At 32.0% G+C, this 20163-nt stretch overlaps 3 protein-coding genes across 4 annotated transcripts in view; all 3 read right to left on the bottom strand.

The window, feature by feature from the left end:
- Positions 1 to 4302, bottom strand: part of LOC105337457 (sacsin) — a 28776-nt gene extending 24474 nt beyond the window's left edge. The window contains exon 1 of one of the 2 annotated variants that reach the window (XM_066086894.1): positions 4183 to 4302. The gene's annotated coding sequence lies outside the window, so the exon portion shown is untranslated. Of the gene's footprint in view, positions 1 to 1590; positions 1655 to 4182 lie in introns of those variants that run through there. The other variant, XM_066086895.1, reaches the window with a different exon arrangement.
- Positions 4303 to 9445: 5143 nt separating this feature from the next.
- On the bottom strand, positions 9446 to 13147 carry LOC105349103 (echinoidin). The gene is made up of 5 exons (XM_011458790.4): positions 13072 to 13147; positions 10776 to 10864; positions 10485 to 10581; positions 10141 to 10378; positions 9446 to 9522 (listed from the first exon to the last, which is right to left on the bottom strand). The coding sequence occupies exons 1-5, from the start codon at positions 13130 to 13132 to the stop codon at positions 9471 to 9473; spliced, it is 537 nt and encodes a 178-aa protein (XP_011457092.2). The 5' UTR covers positions 13133 to 13147; the 3' UTR covers positions 9446 to 9470.
- Positions 13148 to 15217: 2070 nt separating this feature from the next.
- On the bottom strand, positions 15218 to 16804 carry LOC105349099 (perlucin-like protein). The gene is made up of 5 exons (XM_011458776.4): positions 16652 to 16804; positions 16091 to 16179; positions 15894 to 15990; positions 15560 to 15794; positions 15218 to 15388 (listed from the first exon to the last, which is right to left on the bottom strand). Exons 1-5 carry the CDS (start codon positions 16782 to 16784, stop codon positions 15355 to 15357), a joined length of 588 nt encoding a protein of 195 aa, XP_011457078.4. The 5' UTR covers positions 16785 to 16804; the 3' UTR covers positions 15218 to 15354.
- Positions 16805 to 20163: the final 3359 nt, after the last annotated feature.

Genomic DNA, 20163 nt, shown 5'->3' with positions numbered 1-20163 from the left:
GTCTAATACCAACTAAAGCTAGAGCAATTATAGATCTTTGTTAAAACATGCATTAAAACTAATGTAAGACGCACAATCATTACCTTCAGACGTTATCAACGTTACATTCAATGTTGTAAATGTGCATGAACTTGATAGCTACATAAATTTAAATCACATATCAGATAAAATAATCCAGTTGGAAAAAGAATATGTACTGAATTGCACTGTAGGTTAATTTATTGGATATATTATAATACATTATACATTATACCCCAAGCTTACAATTATTACAAGCTTGATTTTGATATTTCACTTATATATATATATATATATATATATATATATATATATATATATATATATATATATATATATATATATATATATATATATATTATATTATATATATGTGTGTGTGTGTGTGTATCTTTAATTAAAATCAAAGCAGTACAAATATTGTTCAGTTTTCTACAATTAGCATATCTTGTTTTACTTTTTTTTGTAAAATAAATTTAAAATCAATCAACGATATGTTAATAAAAGTTAACCACTTATATTCAATAAGTTGTGCATGTTTTCAATTTAATTTCACAGTAATACAAAAGGCACAACAATTTAGATAAAAATCAAACCTTGTACCATACCCATGTTTAGTCAAGGAAGATTAATGCTTTTTATCTGTTAGTTATTTAAACCCCTCGCCGTTTTGAAAATTCAATGCTTTGATTATGTAATTCTCAAATGCTTTGGATTTGTAAAATGGTGTACATTTCAATATATGTCATGCTGTTGTCATTTCAATACTTGGATTATAATATTATACAGAATTGCAAAAAACAACAACATTTTAAGTCATAAAGTACACCGTATACTTTGACAATCTTCTGTTTAATATAAAAAATGAGGTGATGTTAAAGTGTACCAAATTAGTAAAAAAAAAAAAAAAAAAAAGAAGGGTATCTTTTCTCATGACAATACACATATTACACATCGCCGTTACCTTTGATTTATAATTAAAACTGTAACATCAGCTGAAAATTTCGCTTTAAACTTATAGGTAAAAATTATTTCGCGATCCCCTCCGTCTCCCGTGTGGTCTTTGACACCTTAGCTTAAAACCAGTTCAACTTAAAACGATGCATTACACTTGCATTTAATAAAAATCACCTCTCAATCTGCATCCATTGGGTTTCACTGGATTTGATCACGTGATCACTACTGTTTTTTTTCTTATTTTACATTAGTGTCATAATTTTATTTATGTAAGACTAGGGATTCCAGTCCATCAAATGTCCCCACAATAATAACATAACTGATAATTAGTCAAACAACTAAAAAACATTAACTATTAGTTTGGTGAAAACTAATCATCTTTTTTTTCTTTATAAGATAGTTTTCTTTCATACTAAATGATACCCTCGTATAGGTCTATAGAGACCAATTCCAGTCCTATGTGTATGCCCCGAAACTTTCGGTGTCTTTAATAATTGTGGTAGATTAACTATCAATCTAATCAAATATATTTAATTTACATTATTGAAGAAGGTATCAACTTATCAGAAAAAAACAGCGTAAAGCTAGTATATAAACAATTTATGTCGACCTTACCTTGCAAGTGCACGATCTAGAATGACGACAACAGTTCAATGTCGGTGCATATACTATTTTTTATAGTACTGCGAAATGATAACGAAAGTAGACACCATTTTATAAAAAAAAAATCTATAATATCATATTGTATGAACGGTATACTTGCTATCTAGATGAATCATGTATCTGATAATTAATTCTAGCGGATTTAACATCTATTGTTTTGTTTAAGTCAGATCGTGCTAAACGTTGCAGCAAAACAATTTGTGCCTCCATTCACGTTAAAATGATTTCTGAAATTCAGTAAAAGATTTTTTTTTTTTTTTTATAGAGATTGCTGTTAATAGTTTTATATTTCAATAACTTATGTCTATTTGACTCAAGCATATTGCCCGGGAACTCATTCACTGCACAAAACTAAGCCTAAAACGAAATAGTGGTGCCTGAGTTTTTAATGATATGAATTATTATTGATATCAAAACTTCTGTTTTTAGTTTAAATGCTTGGCATTTGAACAAATTTTGCATTGTTTGATTTTCTATCCATTGATTTTCTGTGGATATAGCAAACATACACGTAATAATATTATAAAAGGAAAATCACTAAGCAAATTATGTTTTGCAGACAACAATTTACATTTACCTTTAGAAATCGATTGGTTGAACTATTCAAAAAGGGGGAAATCTGCCAAGAATTTGCAGTTGCACATACTTGAGAAGTCTTATCTAGAGAATTGATTTTTCTTTTCTAACATACATGTACATAGTAAGTAATAAAGACTAAAGCGAATAATTTGTTGCCACCATTGCCAAACAAGAATAATCTTTGAAAAAAAAAATATCAAAGCATGCATTGTAAAAATAAAATGCTGTGTCAAACATTTAATCAGTAATTTCAAACCAAATTAACATTTAATGAATTAAAACGAAAAAAAAGTGCACGGTATTGCGCATGTGAATTTATATTTTAAACCTTTGTCTTTGACCATTTTTCATTTTAAGTTCCGTTATGTGTGACGACTGTATTAAACTTTCAAATTTCGTTAAGGTCAAGATCTACTAAATGATTACAGACTGTCCTTTTGGTGCCAGAACCATTATGACGCCGTAATTTATTTGATGAATCTTTTCCCTATTTTATGGCTTTAATGGAATTATGTGGAAAATAAAACAATATTTTGACATTCTATAATTAATCACGGGAAAAGTAATCCCGGTATCTTTTACATCATTTTGAAGAGGAAGTCAAGAGCTTGTTTAAGGCCGTTTTAGGCATTCTAGATATATTTCATTAGTCAAAAAGGGACAAAATTCCGAGATTTGTTACTTTAATCCTTTATATCTCATAGAAAATGGTTTTTTTAAAACATGATTTTTCATTGTGTTAACAAAAGATTTAAGCCCCGGTACACCCTATGAAACAAAAATATTGTTATGAAGCATCATTAAAAGAATTTACAGCTTGCTATCATTTGCGTGTCTGACAAGATCAAGAAGTTGTTTTCACTGCGTGTAACTACATAGTCTACATTTATTTAAAAAACCGATCAGTATAAAATAAACTATAATGTATCGGCACATACGGGGTTGGCATTATAAAATAATGTAAAAAATGTAAAAAATATAACAATTATTAATTTTGATTGTACGTATATAATCATAATAACTATATTAATATAAGTACAGTATTAAGGAATTGTTCTTTGATTTTACAATGGGTTGATCATTACAATAGGTAGCTAGGCAATCAAATGTGTCGTAAAGATCTTTGTGCTTTAATGGATTTGATCACGTGGCTGACAGTTATGATCACCCAATAAAAGTCAGAGAATGATTCTTTATTCCATAAATAGCAGTTTATTATAAAGACATGACATCTAAAATTCTACTCATTTCTTAAATCGTTGCATGTGTCAAAGACGTTTAGAAATAGAAGAAGCACAACAATATGAATAGAGGCATTCCGTACAATAAACTTATGATCAGCCATATGGAAGACTAATGCTTTTTATTTATTTATTGATATAGCACAGAACAGTCTTAATTTGATTTTCAAATGAAAACAAAAAAACCCTGTGATATTATGTATATATTGTAGCTATTGAATCATGATAACTCAAATAAACCTGCCCTCTCTCACCCCCAGGGTCTTACCTTGTCTTATATTCCTCCCCACCCCCGCATTCACACACACAGCGGTTGCACATATGTACTTGCCTCATGAAGTACGCCGATTGAAGCAAATGGCGTACGGAAATTTTTGCCTTTTTACTTAGACTGGTCCTCTGTCTCTAGCATCCGTATATCGCTCGCACATATCAGACATCCATTGCCAGTCTACTTTTTACGTTACCATCTTATTAAATTACTTGTACTGTATGTATTTGAATCTAATTAAACACAATAAGGTATCATTAATAAAGATTATTTACACGAGATAACATTCATGGACGAATTCCTTAATCCTAAATATTATCTTCTAGTCTGCAGTGCTTTAGATGTGTAAATTTACTCTAACAAAAAAACACAACCCACATGAAACTTATTTAGTCCGTTAATAAAGTAAAGAACTGAGTAAACAAACATGCATAATGTTTTAGTTAACATTACCTTGTGAGTGCACGATCTAGAATGACAGCAACTCGTCTACGCTGGTGGTTTTACTCACTTTCAGTCGTACTGCGAAACCATAACGGAAGTAGACTTTATTCAATTTCATTTAGAGTTAGGCAGATAGGAAACAGATTCTATTTAGGCATACTCTAAAAGCTTGCTTGATCTCACTTTTAATTCTGGTCCCGATTTCTGTCTAATCTCAAATTTTGCCTCAACGAAAATTACTGGCCTCATTTTTTAAAAAAGAATATACATGTATATCTTCTGTATATATTTTTTTTTTAGCCAGAACGCTTGCTCTATTGTTTTGCAAATATTACGTGTATCCATGCGCGGATCTAGGAGGGGGGGGGGGTCATGGGGGGTCCAGACACCCCCCTTTCAAATTTAAATTTCTCTAAATTTACATTACAAAATTACCAAAATATATCTCAGACCCTCCTCCCCCTTCAAACTCAAATATCAATACCCTCCTAAAATATTTTCTGGATCCGCACATGCTACATATCAATCAAACAGTTAAAACTGTACAGTAACATACGGTATTTCACGTTTATGGGAAAAATGCACATCAGTGAAAAGTCAATAAAAATAATTAAGAATGTACAATTTACAATTGCAATTTAATCAGTCTTGCAATGGCAGAATTTGAGACAGCGCAATTTTTTTTAAAAAACAAGACACGCCATCTTTTAAAGCATGTCATGAAATGTATGCGTGATATTGATGCACCAATGCACCATGTGTATTTCCTCACATTACGGAAGTATATACATGTATATATAATTTCAATAAGTACACAAAATGAAACACGTAACAATCGGCCCCTTCTACTACCAGTTTTTTGTTACAAAATAAAATTTTGAAAAGTTTATATCATATTGCTTTAAAATACGTGACTACATGGTGTCTTAAGATCTAACATTGTTCTACTCTTGCATATATTCGAAATCCGTCATGCAACCCTTAATTTGCGTGTGAATGAAAAGTAAAACAAATCGCTTGTATACCCATTGTCTCTTTTACTAATTGTCAATTTTTTCTCACTTAAGATTGAACATTAAAAAGGACAATATGTATACTTGCATCTTAATCAACACCAAGTGAACGCTTTTATTTAGAATCTAAAAAAAATGTCTCTGATTTGAGCACGCCTATTCTTGAACACATAAATATGTCATAATAAAACGTTAGTTACTTACTTACTTATTTAGTAGCTTAACGTAAAATCACTGATTAAAATTCCTACTTACATGTACATGTACTTTAATACGGGACTACATGAAGCCCTGCTTTATATGTTGACACATTGTACATGTACATTCCTTTGGCTTATTTAATCAGTCCTTGCATTGTTTATTCACTGGACAAATATTCTACATGTGCGATACCTCGGGTGCAAAGAGATAAAGGATTGAGAATGTTAAATAAATATTAAAGGAAACTACATTATGTAATTTACACGAAACAAAGCATGGAAAGGTATTTTTATGTTTATACATGTATATCCAGGCAAACGGCTTGAAAAAGGATAGCAGGTAATCAGATATCAATTCTGAATCACGATAAGTACAACTGTCAATAAAACACATGATTACGTATTGTCTTACTCATCAGATCAGAGGTGCACGTGTGTTCAGCGGAGATGGTGCTCGCGAGCGCTCCCCCAAATTTGTTGTGCACGGGATTTTGGCGAGCGCTTGCGAGCACTCGTACTGCTAAAAACGATATTCATTCGTCATCAGTTAAAAGAGGCAAATAGTAGATCTATTGGTCACTTTCTGTGATTAGATATTATGGGGAGTATTAAATCCAATTTATCCGTAGTTATTTAGTTCATTTTTCAGTGAACAAAATTACAAAAATAGATATTAAGATAAGTTGTAAAACAACATTAAAATTTCATTGAAGCAAATTCAAATGGTTATGAGTTAACCTATCAGGAAATCGGGATATAGCCGGAGAAAGCTCAAGCGTCAACTCTGTAATTTACTTAAGTTTATCTCTTTAGCCGTTGACCCTCCAACATGTGACATCAAGAGAGCTAGATGACGGCCATCCACGGCGGCCATGCATTCCCCCCGTTTTATCCTTTAAAAGAAGAGCCTAGAGTTTTACGAAAATATTAAAATTCAAAGTTGATATATTAGCAATTTTTCCTTACTTCTCTATAGTTTGGAATAATGGTAAATTTTCAACGTCACAATCTGGCTGCGGAATTTGGGGAATACCCCGAAGGAGGGACCAGCTTGATTCTTGGGGTACAAAGAACAAGTTTGGGGGGTCTTCCCATGGGGGTGTTCTCGATTAATTTTGTTATATCAGGGGTGGCAGGTTAGAGTTAAGACCAGGGCCAGATCTATGTACATGTATGTGGCAAGCAATTTTGGTGGGGGTACAAAGAGGTCTGTTCCAACCACATTCTCATGTAGGGGCAGGTGCAAGCGATCAGGGTCCATCCCTGTAGACAGGAAGCGTTTCCCGGGTTCCGCCGGTGTGATTTCATTCAGGGTTTTTTTAAAATAAATATATTGTGACAAGCACTAGCCACTAAATATTATTGTTGTGTCATCAATAAATTTAAATTTATTTATTTGTTGATAATGTTCGGTGTATCTGGGATTAAATTTTTAAAAAATCAATAAAAAAAATCTGTAAGTTATACTCCTGATTCTGCCTGTGCTTTCATATCATACTTTGCAAACTCATATACATTTCAATTATTAAATAAGGAATGATTGACTAATGTCAAATAATGGGGGGGGGGGGGGGGGTGGAGTTATTTCAATACCGAACTTCATCTGCCTGTCTGTGTGTCAATCAGTGCTTTTAGTGGTTGCGATCTCTCTGATAGTCTTTCATATTTCATACATACATGCATGATGTTTAATAAAAAAATATGCAAAATTGGCGAATCAGTATATAATTGAATCAAAAGTATCTCAAAAGCTATATCAATTTTAATTTACACAGAAGTACATGTATACCCTCAGTTTATGATCGAGGAAGGGGAGGGGTGGTCTAATGAAAGTATTTGTGACACAGATGTCAGAATGTCAGACTGCATACAAATCAATAATCAGGTATCCCTAAAGAAAGTTAAAAAAAAATTCTCTTACTAAATGTATTAGACTAGTGTTTATTTTTATTAATCAGAGAAAATGCTAGTTTATTTTATGTTTGAAGAACTCTCTCTCTCTCTCTCTCTCTCTCTCTCTCTCTCTCTCTCTCTCTCTCTCTCTCTCTCTCTCTCTCTCTCTCTCTCTCGTCAGACATTATTTGAAAGTGAATGCTAGTATTTAAAGTAAGATAAAACTTGCCTATTGTGTAATGACGAGTTTTCAGAAAAATTCCTCCTCCAATAACTCCACAGGTATATATATATATATATATATATATCGCAGGTGCTTGCAACACTCTATGTTTCGGTATGCGGTATTATTTTGTACCAATTAGACGTCAACTTCCTGATACCTGTCAACTTCCTGTTACCTGTCGACTTCCTGTTACCTGTCGACTTTATTTTTGTTTTTATTTTTTAGCCTAAATTTTCAAATTCTCGTCAAATATGTCAAAGCAACTATTAATTGCAGGTGCTAAAATTTTTACGACACTCTTGGTTTAGGTATAACATAATAGCGAGATTTATTTTTGTACCAATCAGACGTCAACTTCTAGTCAATGTTGTTCATTTTGTAGATTCACAACAGAGCGAGGGTATTACTTGTGAGCAAATTCTCATAGATATCTTGTTTCTCATATTTTATTATGTATTTTTAAGTGTAGACGCAGGAAAAAACTGAAACTTCTGGAATACTTTATGCATAATAAAAGCTTATTTCCACAAAATTCTCTTTATCAAGTAAAATAGTCAAACTTAATTTTTAAGGTGTAATATTCCTCTGCTACTAATTTTACCATATATTTTTTTTTTTTAATAATTTCATATTGATTTTCATGGAAGTCAATATCAATAGATTCAAATGAAATAAAGTTGAAGTAATGAAGCGCTGCTAGATTTATTCAAAAATTGATAATGTGTCTAATCATGACGTGAAGAAAACTAAACATAGTGAATAGAAAAAGCAAAATTTTACCATCGCAGCATAGAATTAAAAATATTAACTGTATTTGAAAAAAATAATATACTTATAAACATTGCCATTTCATATTACAAAACATAATAAAGCACTGCTTTTTAGTTCAAAATAGCACTTCGTTGTATGGGTTTGTAACAAAAATTGATTCAATTAGCAAGAGTTATCTTTCTTTATCATAGACTATTGAAGGTTTAACATTCATGTTTTACATACTGTACATGATAAATTGACACAGTTTCTAATTAATCAGAAAGGTTTTCTGTTTTTAATTTGGATAAGATAATAGTACATATAAATGAATCCATATGTTTCAGAAATGCTAGAAGTGTATACCAGTCGTAGAGCAATTTGTTATAACACAAAAAGGGGATCAATGAATGATCTTCCAGTAATTGGATGATCTCAATATAGGGATATATAATTGTCTTGAATAAAATGTTATAATGTTACATTGTATCTTTAAATTTTGTTGTCCTTTATCTGATTTCTCAGATAAGAAAATCCTTATTCAATTTAAAGCATTTTAAATGTTATAAGTTTCAAACGACGATAACTAAGTCTAGAGTTTACAATTGTCTTGGTCACGTTTTTCTCAATTATAATTCATTCACCTTTGTGAATGAGCAATAACAGAGAGAGAGAGAGAGAGAGAGAGAGAGAGAGAGAGAGAGAGAGAGAGAGAGAGAGAGAGAGAGAGAGAGAGAGAGAGAGAGAGAGAGAGAGAGAGAGCCAAATTTCATCCAAAATTCTCTGGCCTAAAACATCAAACACGTACTGGTCATGTACTGAACTAGTACATAAAATTTAGGAATATTTTTTTTAAAAAATTGATCCATTTGGGGAAGGGGTATATACATATAGATATTGCCTTATTAAAATTTTTGATAAATATGATTCACTTAATTCTTTTATTTTTTTTTTTAAGTTTTCTTTACTGTTTTTCCTCTGCCAAAAGTTTGGTTTCAGTTCGTTTCGTTCAAATTTTCTTTTTTTTATAATCGAATGTTAAATAAGTGTTGCCTTCCAACATAAATTGGGGCCCAGCACTCCCTTTGTTGCTACATGCCTTAATAATTGTGAGTTAACAGAAACAAAGTAAGATTATGAAAATTTTCTGCAGAAGTTATCTCTCATATCAGAGGGATATTACACCTTAATCTTGAAATTAATGAGATTTTATTTTCAGCGTTTTCCAATCACACTGGATATCGCTCCATTATCCGGGCCATAAGCTCTGTTAAGAGAAATATAAAATAAATGCTAAGGATTATCGGCAAAAGTTATAAAATCAAATATCGAAAGAGCAAATGCTATGACTTATTAAGAATTGTGAATCCAAAGTTTGCAATTTAACACGTCTATTTCTACCTTCAAAATCTTCATTGTTGTTTAAAATTCGATCAAGCATTTTTCAGTGGAAGCTGATAGATTAGGATTGGAGACTTTATATGACTTTGCTTTGGTATATGGTATCAGTTAACGATGTACAACAGAATGCAAACATCTGCTTACGCAATCGCAACTTCTCGGGCCTTTCCGGCAGGCTCGGAAAAAAATACCTCGAATGTATTACCTAGGTATCCATGACAACCCCCCCCCCTTTTTTTAATATAAAACTTGATATAAATACTAACAACACATCTGTTGAGATGTAACCTACACTTCTTTAAAGTCAATGATATACCCTAAAATATACCACAAGAGCGACACACGAGGCTGTTTAGCCGATACTTATTATTTTAATGGGAAGCGACTCCATTTTGTATAAAAATTCTAACATCCGGTAATGTTTTATTCGAGGTGTTTTTCCGAGCCTGCCGAAAAGGCCCGAGAAGTTGCGATTGCTGCTTACGATGATTCACAAATGAATCGATGCCTCGCGCTACATGACAGGTCGTTCCAGTGGTAGTCCATTGCGCCCTGGAGTTCTATACAATCTTCTCCAGAGGAAAAGTCGTCTGGTTGCCCTGGATTCCAGTCGGTGAAGACCAAAGGAGCATCGCTTCTGACCCATTTGAAAGTTCCTTCCATTTCTAAATCATTTCCTCCCAACCAGTAAGAAACCTCGTTTTGATGACTCGAATGTGAATCTACAAATGTATAAATAAAGTTTAACTCATTATTTACCAAATTACTTGACACCATGGTTACAGATATACAACCAGAATAGAAATATTTGGTGTCTAGTCTACAAACCATGGCCATGAATGATTTTCAATTCTCCCTCAACAAATGCATTTTCTGACTCGCTTCCAATTTCGACCAAATTGGAATTCATACTCAAGCAGAATGCCTGAAAAAGATCAAATTAAAGTTGTTTTTGAGATTTTTTCTTGTTTGTTATTTCTGGGGTTTTTGTTTTGTTTTGTTTGTTGTTTTTTGAAAGATTTGGAAGAGGGTGGTTTATATTTAAAAAAATATTTCATTATTTTTTTTGTGCTGAGTTTCGTTTATGAAACAGATATTGAAAATTAAACTAGCATTTACCTCGGCTTCTGGCCAACTTGCTTGATCACTTGCAAACAAATAACAGCTTCCCTGGAATTTGGTCCATCCATCCCTGCAATCTCCGGTTACTTTAAAGAAGAATACACTATGATAAAAATTTTATAACATTTACAGTCTTTTTGTTTCCTTTCTTATCCCCTAAAATGACCATTCTGACACATATTGATCTATTCCGCGTTTAGAAGTGATTATACCATTTCATATCATTTATATATTCTCATATTGTATAAAACAACATAGAGAAAATATTATGATACAACACAGAAAATTTTATGCAAAAAGAAAGAGTGTATACTGTACACATCAACCTGGAGAGTTGACTCTTTTATTTATAATATTGATAAATTTACATAAGTTATTAATAACAGATAATTTTTTTTACATGAAAATAATTCAAAAAATTTAAAAGCGTTTGGTCGTCTAAAATACATTGATGGTCAATATGCGTTTCTATATTCTTTCAAATCTGGACATATCATAATTTAGTGATATTCATCGCCAATATTATTTTTACATAAATTAAAATATCGGTGATTTCTAGGTATATTGTTCCATCTGCCTGTCTAAATTGGCAGTGTATGATTGCTTGTTCTAAATCTAAATAATGTTGTAATATTATTCATATAAGCATCAGAGTTTATGTAATTTCTAGGTACAAAAATGTTATTGGTAAACAAATTATAGGTTAATCTTTTACTAGATGCGTTACAATCTGAGACCCATTTTTGTTGAAATTGGTCAATCAAAGTTTGCTTAACAACATTTAAAATCCATTTATCATATTCTACATTAATTATGCGTCAACCAGACATAGCTTAGACCACATTCGTGTAAAATATTCTGTATACATTCAACTCATTTTAATTTATAATTCTTGTGATGCTATGTAAAAAATTATACAATATATTACAATTTTTATTCTTTACCTTCCAACAATCTTATCGAAAAACTCAACACTCAAATTTTTACTTTCACACACAATGGATATCTAGCAAGTTCACCGTAGATCATAAAATTTGGTGTGGACGTCTTATGACTATATACAAATTTACAAAATTTAAGATGCAATTTCTCAATGATACATAAATTTTCAAAACCCCACAATTCAGAACCATACAGTAATGGAACAATCATTTTATTGAACATATCAAGTTGACAATCAATCGACAGATTTAATTCTCTTGACTTTTTAATTATTGCGTACATAGCTCTGGTAGCTCTCGTCACTACATATTTTCTAGTACTGTAGAAAGAGTCTGTTCATGAAAATATAACTCCTAAATATTTAAATTCTTTTACTATTTCTATGTCGTTACCATTGTAAACCAACGATGCATTTGAAGTTTGTCTACCTTTACCCCAAAAAATACTTTTCTCAACATTCACTTGTAATTTCCATTTTTATACAAATGTAGTACATTTGAAAACAATGAAGCTTATATTGTAGATCATCTTCAGTTTCGTACATCAGCATAGTATCGTCCGCGCACAACATAATCATGATTCTTAGATAACAATTTTGTCCAATTTCTTTTGACAGGCTTTTCAGTCCTGTGACATTTTCATGTGATAAAAATACTTCAAGATCGTTAAGATATAATGCAAAAAGAAACGGAGATAAGTTTTCTCCCTGACGGACACCAAGGAAATATTCGGAAAAAATCATTATTTAAATATATTCTTGATCTAGAACCATTAAACATATTAACAACAACCCTTAAACACTTCTCTTTAATTTGATATTCGATAAGTTTTTTCCATAATCCTTCTCTCCACACTTTATCGAATGCAGCTTTAAAATCAATAAAGGCATAGAAGAATTTCTTTTTCTTATATGAAGACAGTTCAGACAGGAAGTAAAGAACAAACATATTGTCAATTATAGAATAATTTTCCCTAAATCCACTCTGATTTTCCTGATTAGATTAACATTATCAGCAAAAATTAGTTAACCTTCTACACAATACAGAAGTACAAACTTTCCGAGACAGCTCAAAAGAGTAATCAGACGATAATTTTGTGGGTCAGCATAACCAATAGTTCATGAATCTGCTACCAGTATCCACCCAATGCATAATGAGATGGCAACTGACTGACCAAGTAAAGAGTAGATGTGAAACGCACAGTGTATGAACAAAAGTGCATCTTAAGGTGGATTAGAAATTTAGTATATAATATATATCAAATATTAACTTCTGGTCATTGTAAGCATATAATTGCAGATGTAAAAATTCAACGTTTCCTATAGATCTATTAATTCTAAACATTAACTGACCTGATTGCAAAAGATTCAAAGACAAGAACAGAGGAGCGATAACTAAGTAAGAAATCGCCATTTTCTGAATAATAGATCGGTGTAAATGTACTTACCTGAGACTATATGTCCTAATCTCCAACTTGTAAAACTGATAAGAGAACTCTACCAAGGAAAATCACTTTCTCGGGAACACTTCCTACTAAATTGCAGTTTACCAGTGACTAATTATATCATAACGTCTTTTTTCTATCACTCATTTATTCTCATCTTTTTTTTCACTAATGGATTACCATCTGTATCGGACATTTTGACATATCAAATAAGACTTAAGCAAAGTCATTATTCTATATTTGTACGTACTTAACCACATCATGCATTTTGAAAATTTTTAAAAGTAAAATCATATGTAAAACCCCAAATTGATTTCGAACTCATTACCTGCAGTTAGATAGCTGATGCTTTAGCAGGAGCTGATTGCTTTATGCTTGTTCATTGCTTAATTATTCTTTGTTCAATGACAGAAAATTCTATCTTATGGTCTTAACGACACCTTAATCTCGTAAGTATATTTTTTAAAACTCTCTTTATTCGCTTAAAATATTGTTTTAGCTTTAAAAGCCTGTTTATGATAATTATGTTTAGCCCGTCGTTTTCATTTTCAGTACATACTTTAATTTTCACGTGTATACTAAAGGCTCAAAACTACCAATGCATCTCATGGTGACAACAGTTTATCAAGTCTGTGATATATAAATTGAGACATTATATTTTCATTTTGTGTTAATATTATGTTCACTCTTGGGTTTTCGCTGGTAAATGTTCAGGCATAATTAAACAGCTAAGCTAAACAGTAATCACTTGACAGCTAGTTTACTTTTCTTTTCAAAAAAGTGCATGAACTTTATTTCAATTCTGTCTATAGAAAAGAGTTTTTAAAATCTGCATATATTATCTGAATTAATGCAACTCGCATATTCAAATTGAGGCATCTTTATTTTTAAAAGGCCACCATAAAAAAAAAACCAGAAAGAAAAATACATGTAGATACTGAAGCAATAGAATATTTGGTATACTTAAAAGAAATAAGGTATCATTTTTAGATGTATATCGGTATATAAATAGGGGTTGGTCACGTAATCAAATCCCATTAAGCCCGATATACATCCAATAATGATACCTTATTTCTTATATTTACATTTGTTGCAAATTATGACAATAACGATGCTCCATACTTTCTTTTTTGTGATGATCTAGAAATCCGATTCGATTAAGATGACGTAACAAAAAATAGTACAACAATGTTGCAAGTGTTTGATTATCATGATAAATAAATATGACACTACTTTTGACAAGACAACACTTTTTTTATTATAAGAAAGTGAAACACAAAAGATAATTCACTTGTACAATTGGAAAAAAAACCGATTGAAGCTTGGCGGAATAGTACCACTTCTGTTAAAGTCGCAGAGCGGTTAGAAATTTGAAAACAAAGTGACTGAAATTTGAGTTAGAGTCTACTTAGGCATTATCAGGGGAAACTCTGTTGCAAAATCAGATTCAAGAGCGTAATGATTTTCCTCTGCCAATTTAGACTAAGTTTTTTTTACGGAATAAAACGGACAGAGAAGCAGAAGGAGTTAAATTTGACCGTGATCCGTGTAGACAGGGACTTAACACGAAAGATCTCTGATATTGCTTTTGCGATTTTGCTCGAGTCTTGTAATAAAGTCAGAAATGAATTTTAACTGAATAAACTCCTTTGACAAATTGCGATTGTTATTTTCAAGAACACCCCGTTTCGATGTCGATCCATAAACATTATTCGGTTTACAGGCCTATCTAACATGAATCATTTATCCCCCGCAATATTAATGTTATATTTTTTAAGAAAATGAATGAATAAAACTTCGTATAACAAAATACAGACACGTTTATTTTTATGCCTAAATTATGTTTTCAATACAATATCTAATTCTGTAATTCTGTATGTTTCAGCACAAGTTGGTTAGTTTGAGCACAAGTCGGTTTGTTTGAGCACAGTCATAGAAAAATTTACTATATTGACCTAGATTATTCATGCGTTTCTTTGACATCTTGACCCATGTTATGCAGGAATAACAGCGGATTGCGCAAACATTGTTATATAAGGGAAAACATTTGCAAGTGTAAATATATATCAATGGAAACATTTATTTTATTATAATGTATAAACCATTTTACAAAAATTAACCATATTTTTGCCATTCTTTTCACTTTCCTATGACATTGACTCCTTCAGACGCTCTGTTTCTGCCATTCTTTTCACTTTCCTATGATATTGACTCCTTCAGACACTCTGTAATTAAAAATAAGATAAAACGTTTTCTGGCGAACAAAACTGTCTTGTATGGTTAACAAAAAACTACCCATGCTGTGCATGATTTGAAATGCAAATTACTACAATGGCGATTGTCGAGTAAAATTCTGTTGCAACCATGTTTCTGAATACAACACTACATAAACCTACTGTGTTTCGCAAATGAAGTGGTGGGGAATGTTACAGGGGAGGTCATTCCAGTGGTACTGGAACGCGCCCCTCAGTTCCATACAGTCCTCGCCATTGGCGTCATCAGGCTGGCCCGGGCTCCAGTCCGTGTACGTCAGTGGTTGGTCAGATCTGACCCATTTAAACACTCCCTCAATTTCTATGTCATTTCCGCCCAACCAGTAAGATACGTCGTTTTGATTATTGGAATGTGAATCTATTTGAATATGATGGGGTATAATTTAATGATCTGATCTACCAGCACATCGCTGCATTAAAAACGACACAAGTGGACTCAATATATCATTCTACAAACCATGGTTATGTATGATCTTTAGTTCTCCTTCAACGAAAGCATTTTCTGTCTGGGTTTCTATTTCGACCAAATGGGAATTCATACTTGAGCAGACGGCCTGATAATGAGGTTAAAATTATATTAGATTAAACTTTTTTATTGAATCCTGTATTTTTTTATAAATAGGGCTTATAGACAAATCAAATATAATTCATAACCTGAGCTTCCGGCCAATTGGCTTGCTCACTGGCAAACAAGTAACAACTTCCCTGGAATTTTGTCCATCCATCCCTGCAATCTCCGATCACTTAGAAAAAAACCAAACAAACAAATGAACATTCAGGATGCAAAACACTCAGTAGTGTGAATGGAACATTGCCAAAAATGCACCAATATAGACAGAATAGATAGTAAGTGTTCTAATTAATGTAAAGCTAAAACTTGTTCAATAGTACTTTTTTATGACGAAGATGCACGATAATTAGGCACCTAAGTTTAAAACCCTTGAAATTTCTTTCTTTAATTCTAGCATACCCACTGTGATTAAATAGCTTAGATGGAACCTTAGTTGTATTCGTCTAAAGATGTGGACCAAATTAGTTTTTTTCAAACTATATTTACTTATTTAATTTTGATTTTATAAAACTCATATTGTTACTGGTTCATTAACCAGCTTTTTTTTAATTTATCAGTTTATGAATTTTATGAAAATATCGATTTACTTTTCGCGCTCCTATTGCTAACTTTTGAAAATATAGCATTACTTAAATTTTACCAACCTGGTTGCAGGATATTCAAAGACAAGGCAATCAGTGCGATGGAATAGTATTCCGTCGCCATTCTAAATGTACTTTTCTGAATGAAAGTTACCTGTCCCCAACTGATAAGACGACTCAGTCCTATACTCGGCATTAAATGGGATTAATCGTGAAAATTTTAAATGATAGATGTAAATTTTAGTATTTCACGCTTTGTGGCCATGAACTATCGTTGCTATACTGTGGTTTCAATAAAATTCAAGGGTATCAATTTTCGTGGATAAAGTGAAAAATTTTGTTTACATAGGTTAAATATACCAGTAAAAATTCTCTTTAAAGCTGGTTTGTCTATCTTATTATTCATTTAAAGCATAAATAAACAGTTCCTAATGATTAACACATTTATTTTCGGTCTAAAACTGGAATTTTCACTTCAACATTCGAAATGTAAACAAACGCTTTGTTTACAAAGCAAAGAATTGTAAGCTCTGTAACTCGCTTATAACACTGTGCCGGATAATTATCCAAGTGCCAAGGTGGCATTTTTGCACCCGCTTAATTAAGATGCAGTTACGGAAAAATCCATGTATACCAAATGATACACCATTGTCTAGAGGGTATATAACCACTTTTGTTTTTAGTGTGTTTCACCTGACAGGTGAGATATTTACCTTTAAAAATTAATATCCCATATGAAAATGATAATTCCCATAGGAGAATTGATTCTCCTACAGGAAATATTGACAATCCTATAGGATTATTTAAAAGTCCTATAGAAATTATATTTCCTATAGGAGAATGGTATTTCCTGTAGGAATTTGATTCAGACATGTAGTTTTCCTATAGGATATTAAGTTTTCCTATCGGATTTTATCAAATCCTATCGGAATTGAAATTCCTATAGGAAGTTCTTGTATTCCGATAGGAAATTTCAAATTACCTATAAGAATGTTGTTTTTCCTACAGGAAAAATTATTTTCCTAAAGGAATTTATTTTTGAGAGGTAAATATCTCACCTGACAGGTGAGATACAATGATAACAAAGGTGGTTGTTAACTCTTTAAGCAATGGTCTATCATATGGCATATTTGAATTTTTCGATATGTGCAGCTTAAGCGGGTGCAAAAATGCCACCTTGGCACTGGCATAGTTATCCGGCACAGTGTTTTATAACTCATCAAATGACACTCAAATTTTGGTTGCCTATTAAAAATGCTTTACTAAAGTATTGTAAACATTAAAATCAAAAAAATAATTTTTGACCAAAATCGTGACCATGTCCCTTTAACCATGGTACATGTATTGAACTGAGGTAAGCAGACTGGTAAGTGACAGAAGTCTGGAAATGCACATACATTATGGCGGGCATTACATTCTATATGGAGTACATACATGTAATAATAAGGCCTAGTCAGCGCTGGTTAAAAGGTACAAGACTTTAACCCGTGCGTGCACGGATTGACATTGCATATGATATAGGACATTTACGAAATAGATGTGTTGGTTATAATACAGTTTTACGGGGTTTTTTTTCATCATCAAACATCATGTTATTTTCATATAATGCTAAATACCACTAGAAATCAGCTTTATTTTTTTCACTAGAGCATTGGGGAGAGGGAAGCAGCTGGATGATGTTAAAAATATTTCTTGCGATAATGAGATAATTCTCTGTACTATAATAATTATTATCATAGTACTGAATATTGTCATATTTCTAAAATAGATATTACAATGTTAGACATTTGTGCCCTGGGCACCATCTTAGCTATACATGTAAAATTAATTTACATACTGGGCGACTCCACACCCGGGTTTATAATGTTTAGGCCACTTGGGCTATTGACTCAACAAGTCCAATATCCAGCCGATTATATATAATATATTCTAAGTTGATATTAATAAATACGGACAGTACGTGTTTGTAAAACACTGATACCCTGTATGACATTTTATGGCCGAAATTTGTCTTACAAGAGTAGACTCCAGGATCAATGTCGTTATAGCAAAATATACAATATCCATGGTCAAATCATGAATTAAAAGATATAATACAAAGAACATTGGTTTGTACAACTAAAGAATAAATCTGCGATATTTAAAAGTTCTACCGCCTACCGTTATAAAAGTGAATCAAAACTATTTGTCAAGGTAATTACTATCGGGATCGATATTTCTTGACATGAATGTAAGCGATAATGCTTTAAAATAAAGAAAAATCGACGTCATTTGAGTGTTTTACCACGGGAAGATTTTACTTGGAATAGAAAAGATAAGATGAACGCACGGGCGCGCCGAATACAATTAGCCAATAAACAAAAATTAAGAAATATCATAGTTAGATTTAATTAAGGAACGAAGAAAAACTTATTTTAAGAACCAGTATTGTATAGCACATGTATAATTGAGAAGTATAAACTTGAATTTAATTTATTTAAACCCACCCCCCCCCCCCAAAAAAAAAAAAAAAAACCAAAAAAAAAAAAAAAAAACCAAAAAAAAAAAAAACAACACAAAAAGAAAAAATCAGAGTGAAAAACAACAGAACATTTTTTGATATGAAATTTGACTTATTTGACAGAAAGGCAAAATAAAATCCAGATTTCGATTTTGTGTGGCATTGAGGGACAGGTGTGACCTCTATCCAGCCGAGGACGCTAAAGCAGCGGCCCCACCGGCGATTAAAGCAAGGAAAAGGACTCCACTCCCTAAGATTGGAAGAATGGCTCCGATGTTTCCTGGCTTTTTAGTAGTGGTAATGACCGGCATTTTGGTCGAAGGTGATGTTTCTGGTGATGTTTGTAGAAGGAAAAAAAGATACTAATTATATACTAAATTCACGATGAAATGAACTTAAGTTACATGTATACTTACTATAATATTAAAATAATAGACTCGAATGTTTGGCCTTTAATACCAATAAATCGGAAGAGCACTCATCGTCTGTCTTATGTTTCATTACCGTCTTCCTTGGAAGACGGTATAAAGAGTTGAAATAATTTACAGTCTTCGGGTTGTGCACTTCCTTTCCTTTGTGATTGGTAGAAAATACTTGATGTGAAAATTTACATTTATTTCATTGGTTGAAATACTGTTCGGCGCAAGGGAGATTATTTTCTGATGATCTTTTCCATGTACGACTTAACAAATTTCGTAGATTTCAAATCTTAAAAAGTGAGAAAACGAAAAAGCAATACAAAATTGCTATGAATGAAATTCAGCCTTTGGTTTTCAGGTCCAACTAGTTGAAAGTAATATTCTGTAATATCTTTTGAAATTATTTGTTTTTCTTTTAGCATTGTTTATTCAAATATTTATACAAAATAAAAAAAATTGATGCGGTGTGTCTAATATCGGCAAAGTTATTTGCACCTTAGATAGATAAATGCAGTGGGATAACTTTGTTTTTATAAAAAATAATACGAGTCTACGACCCTACCTAAGATCTCTTTACCCTATAGTCGATCACAACTTACAAGCTCGGGTACGCAGTTCTCAATTTTAGACACGAAGGCTTAAACGACACATGACAT

Source organism: Magallana gigas, chromosome 6 (assembly GCF_963853765.1).
Source record: "Magallana gigas chromosome 6, xbMagGiga1.1, whole genome shotgun sequence".
NCBI classification, from domain to species: Eukaryota; Metazoa; Mollusca; class Bivalvia; order Ostreida; family Ostreidae; genus Magallana; species Magallana gigas.
This window is presented reverse-complemented; position numbering and strand designations above follow the sequence as displayed.

Bases quoted from the DNA above. Each gene is read 5' to 3' on its own strand.
- LOC105349103 (XM_011458790.4), bottom strand. From the start codon at position 13,132: ATGGCGATTTCTTACTTAGTTATCGCTCCTCTGTTCTTGTCTTTGAAT. The intron at 10,865-13,071 runs GTCAGTTAATGT...TCTTCTTTAAAG, and splicing joins TTTGAATCTTTTGCAATCAG to TAACCGGAGATTGCAGGGAT. The intron at 10,379-10,484 runs GTTTGTAGACTA...ATACATTTGTAG, and splicing joins GAAAATCATTCATGGCCATG to ATTCACATTCGAGTCATCAA.
- LOC105349099 (XM_011458776.4), bottom strand. From the start codon at position 16,784: ATGCCGAGTATAGGACTGAGTCGTCTTATCAGTTGGGGACAGGTAACT. The intron at 16,180-16,651 runs GTTGGTAAAATT...TTTTTTTCTAAG, and splicing joins TTTGAATATCCTGCAACCAG to TGATCGGAGATTGCAGGGAT. The intron at 15,795-15,893 runs GTTTGTAGAATG...ATATTCAAATAG, and splicing joins AAAGATCATACATAACCATG to ATTCACATTCCAATAATCAA.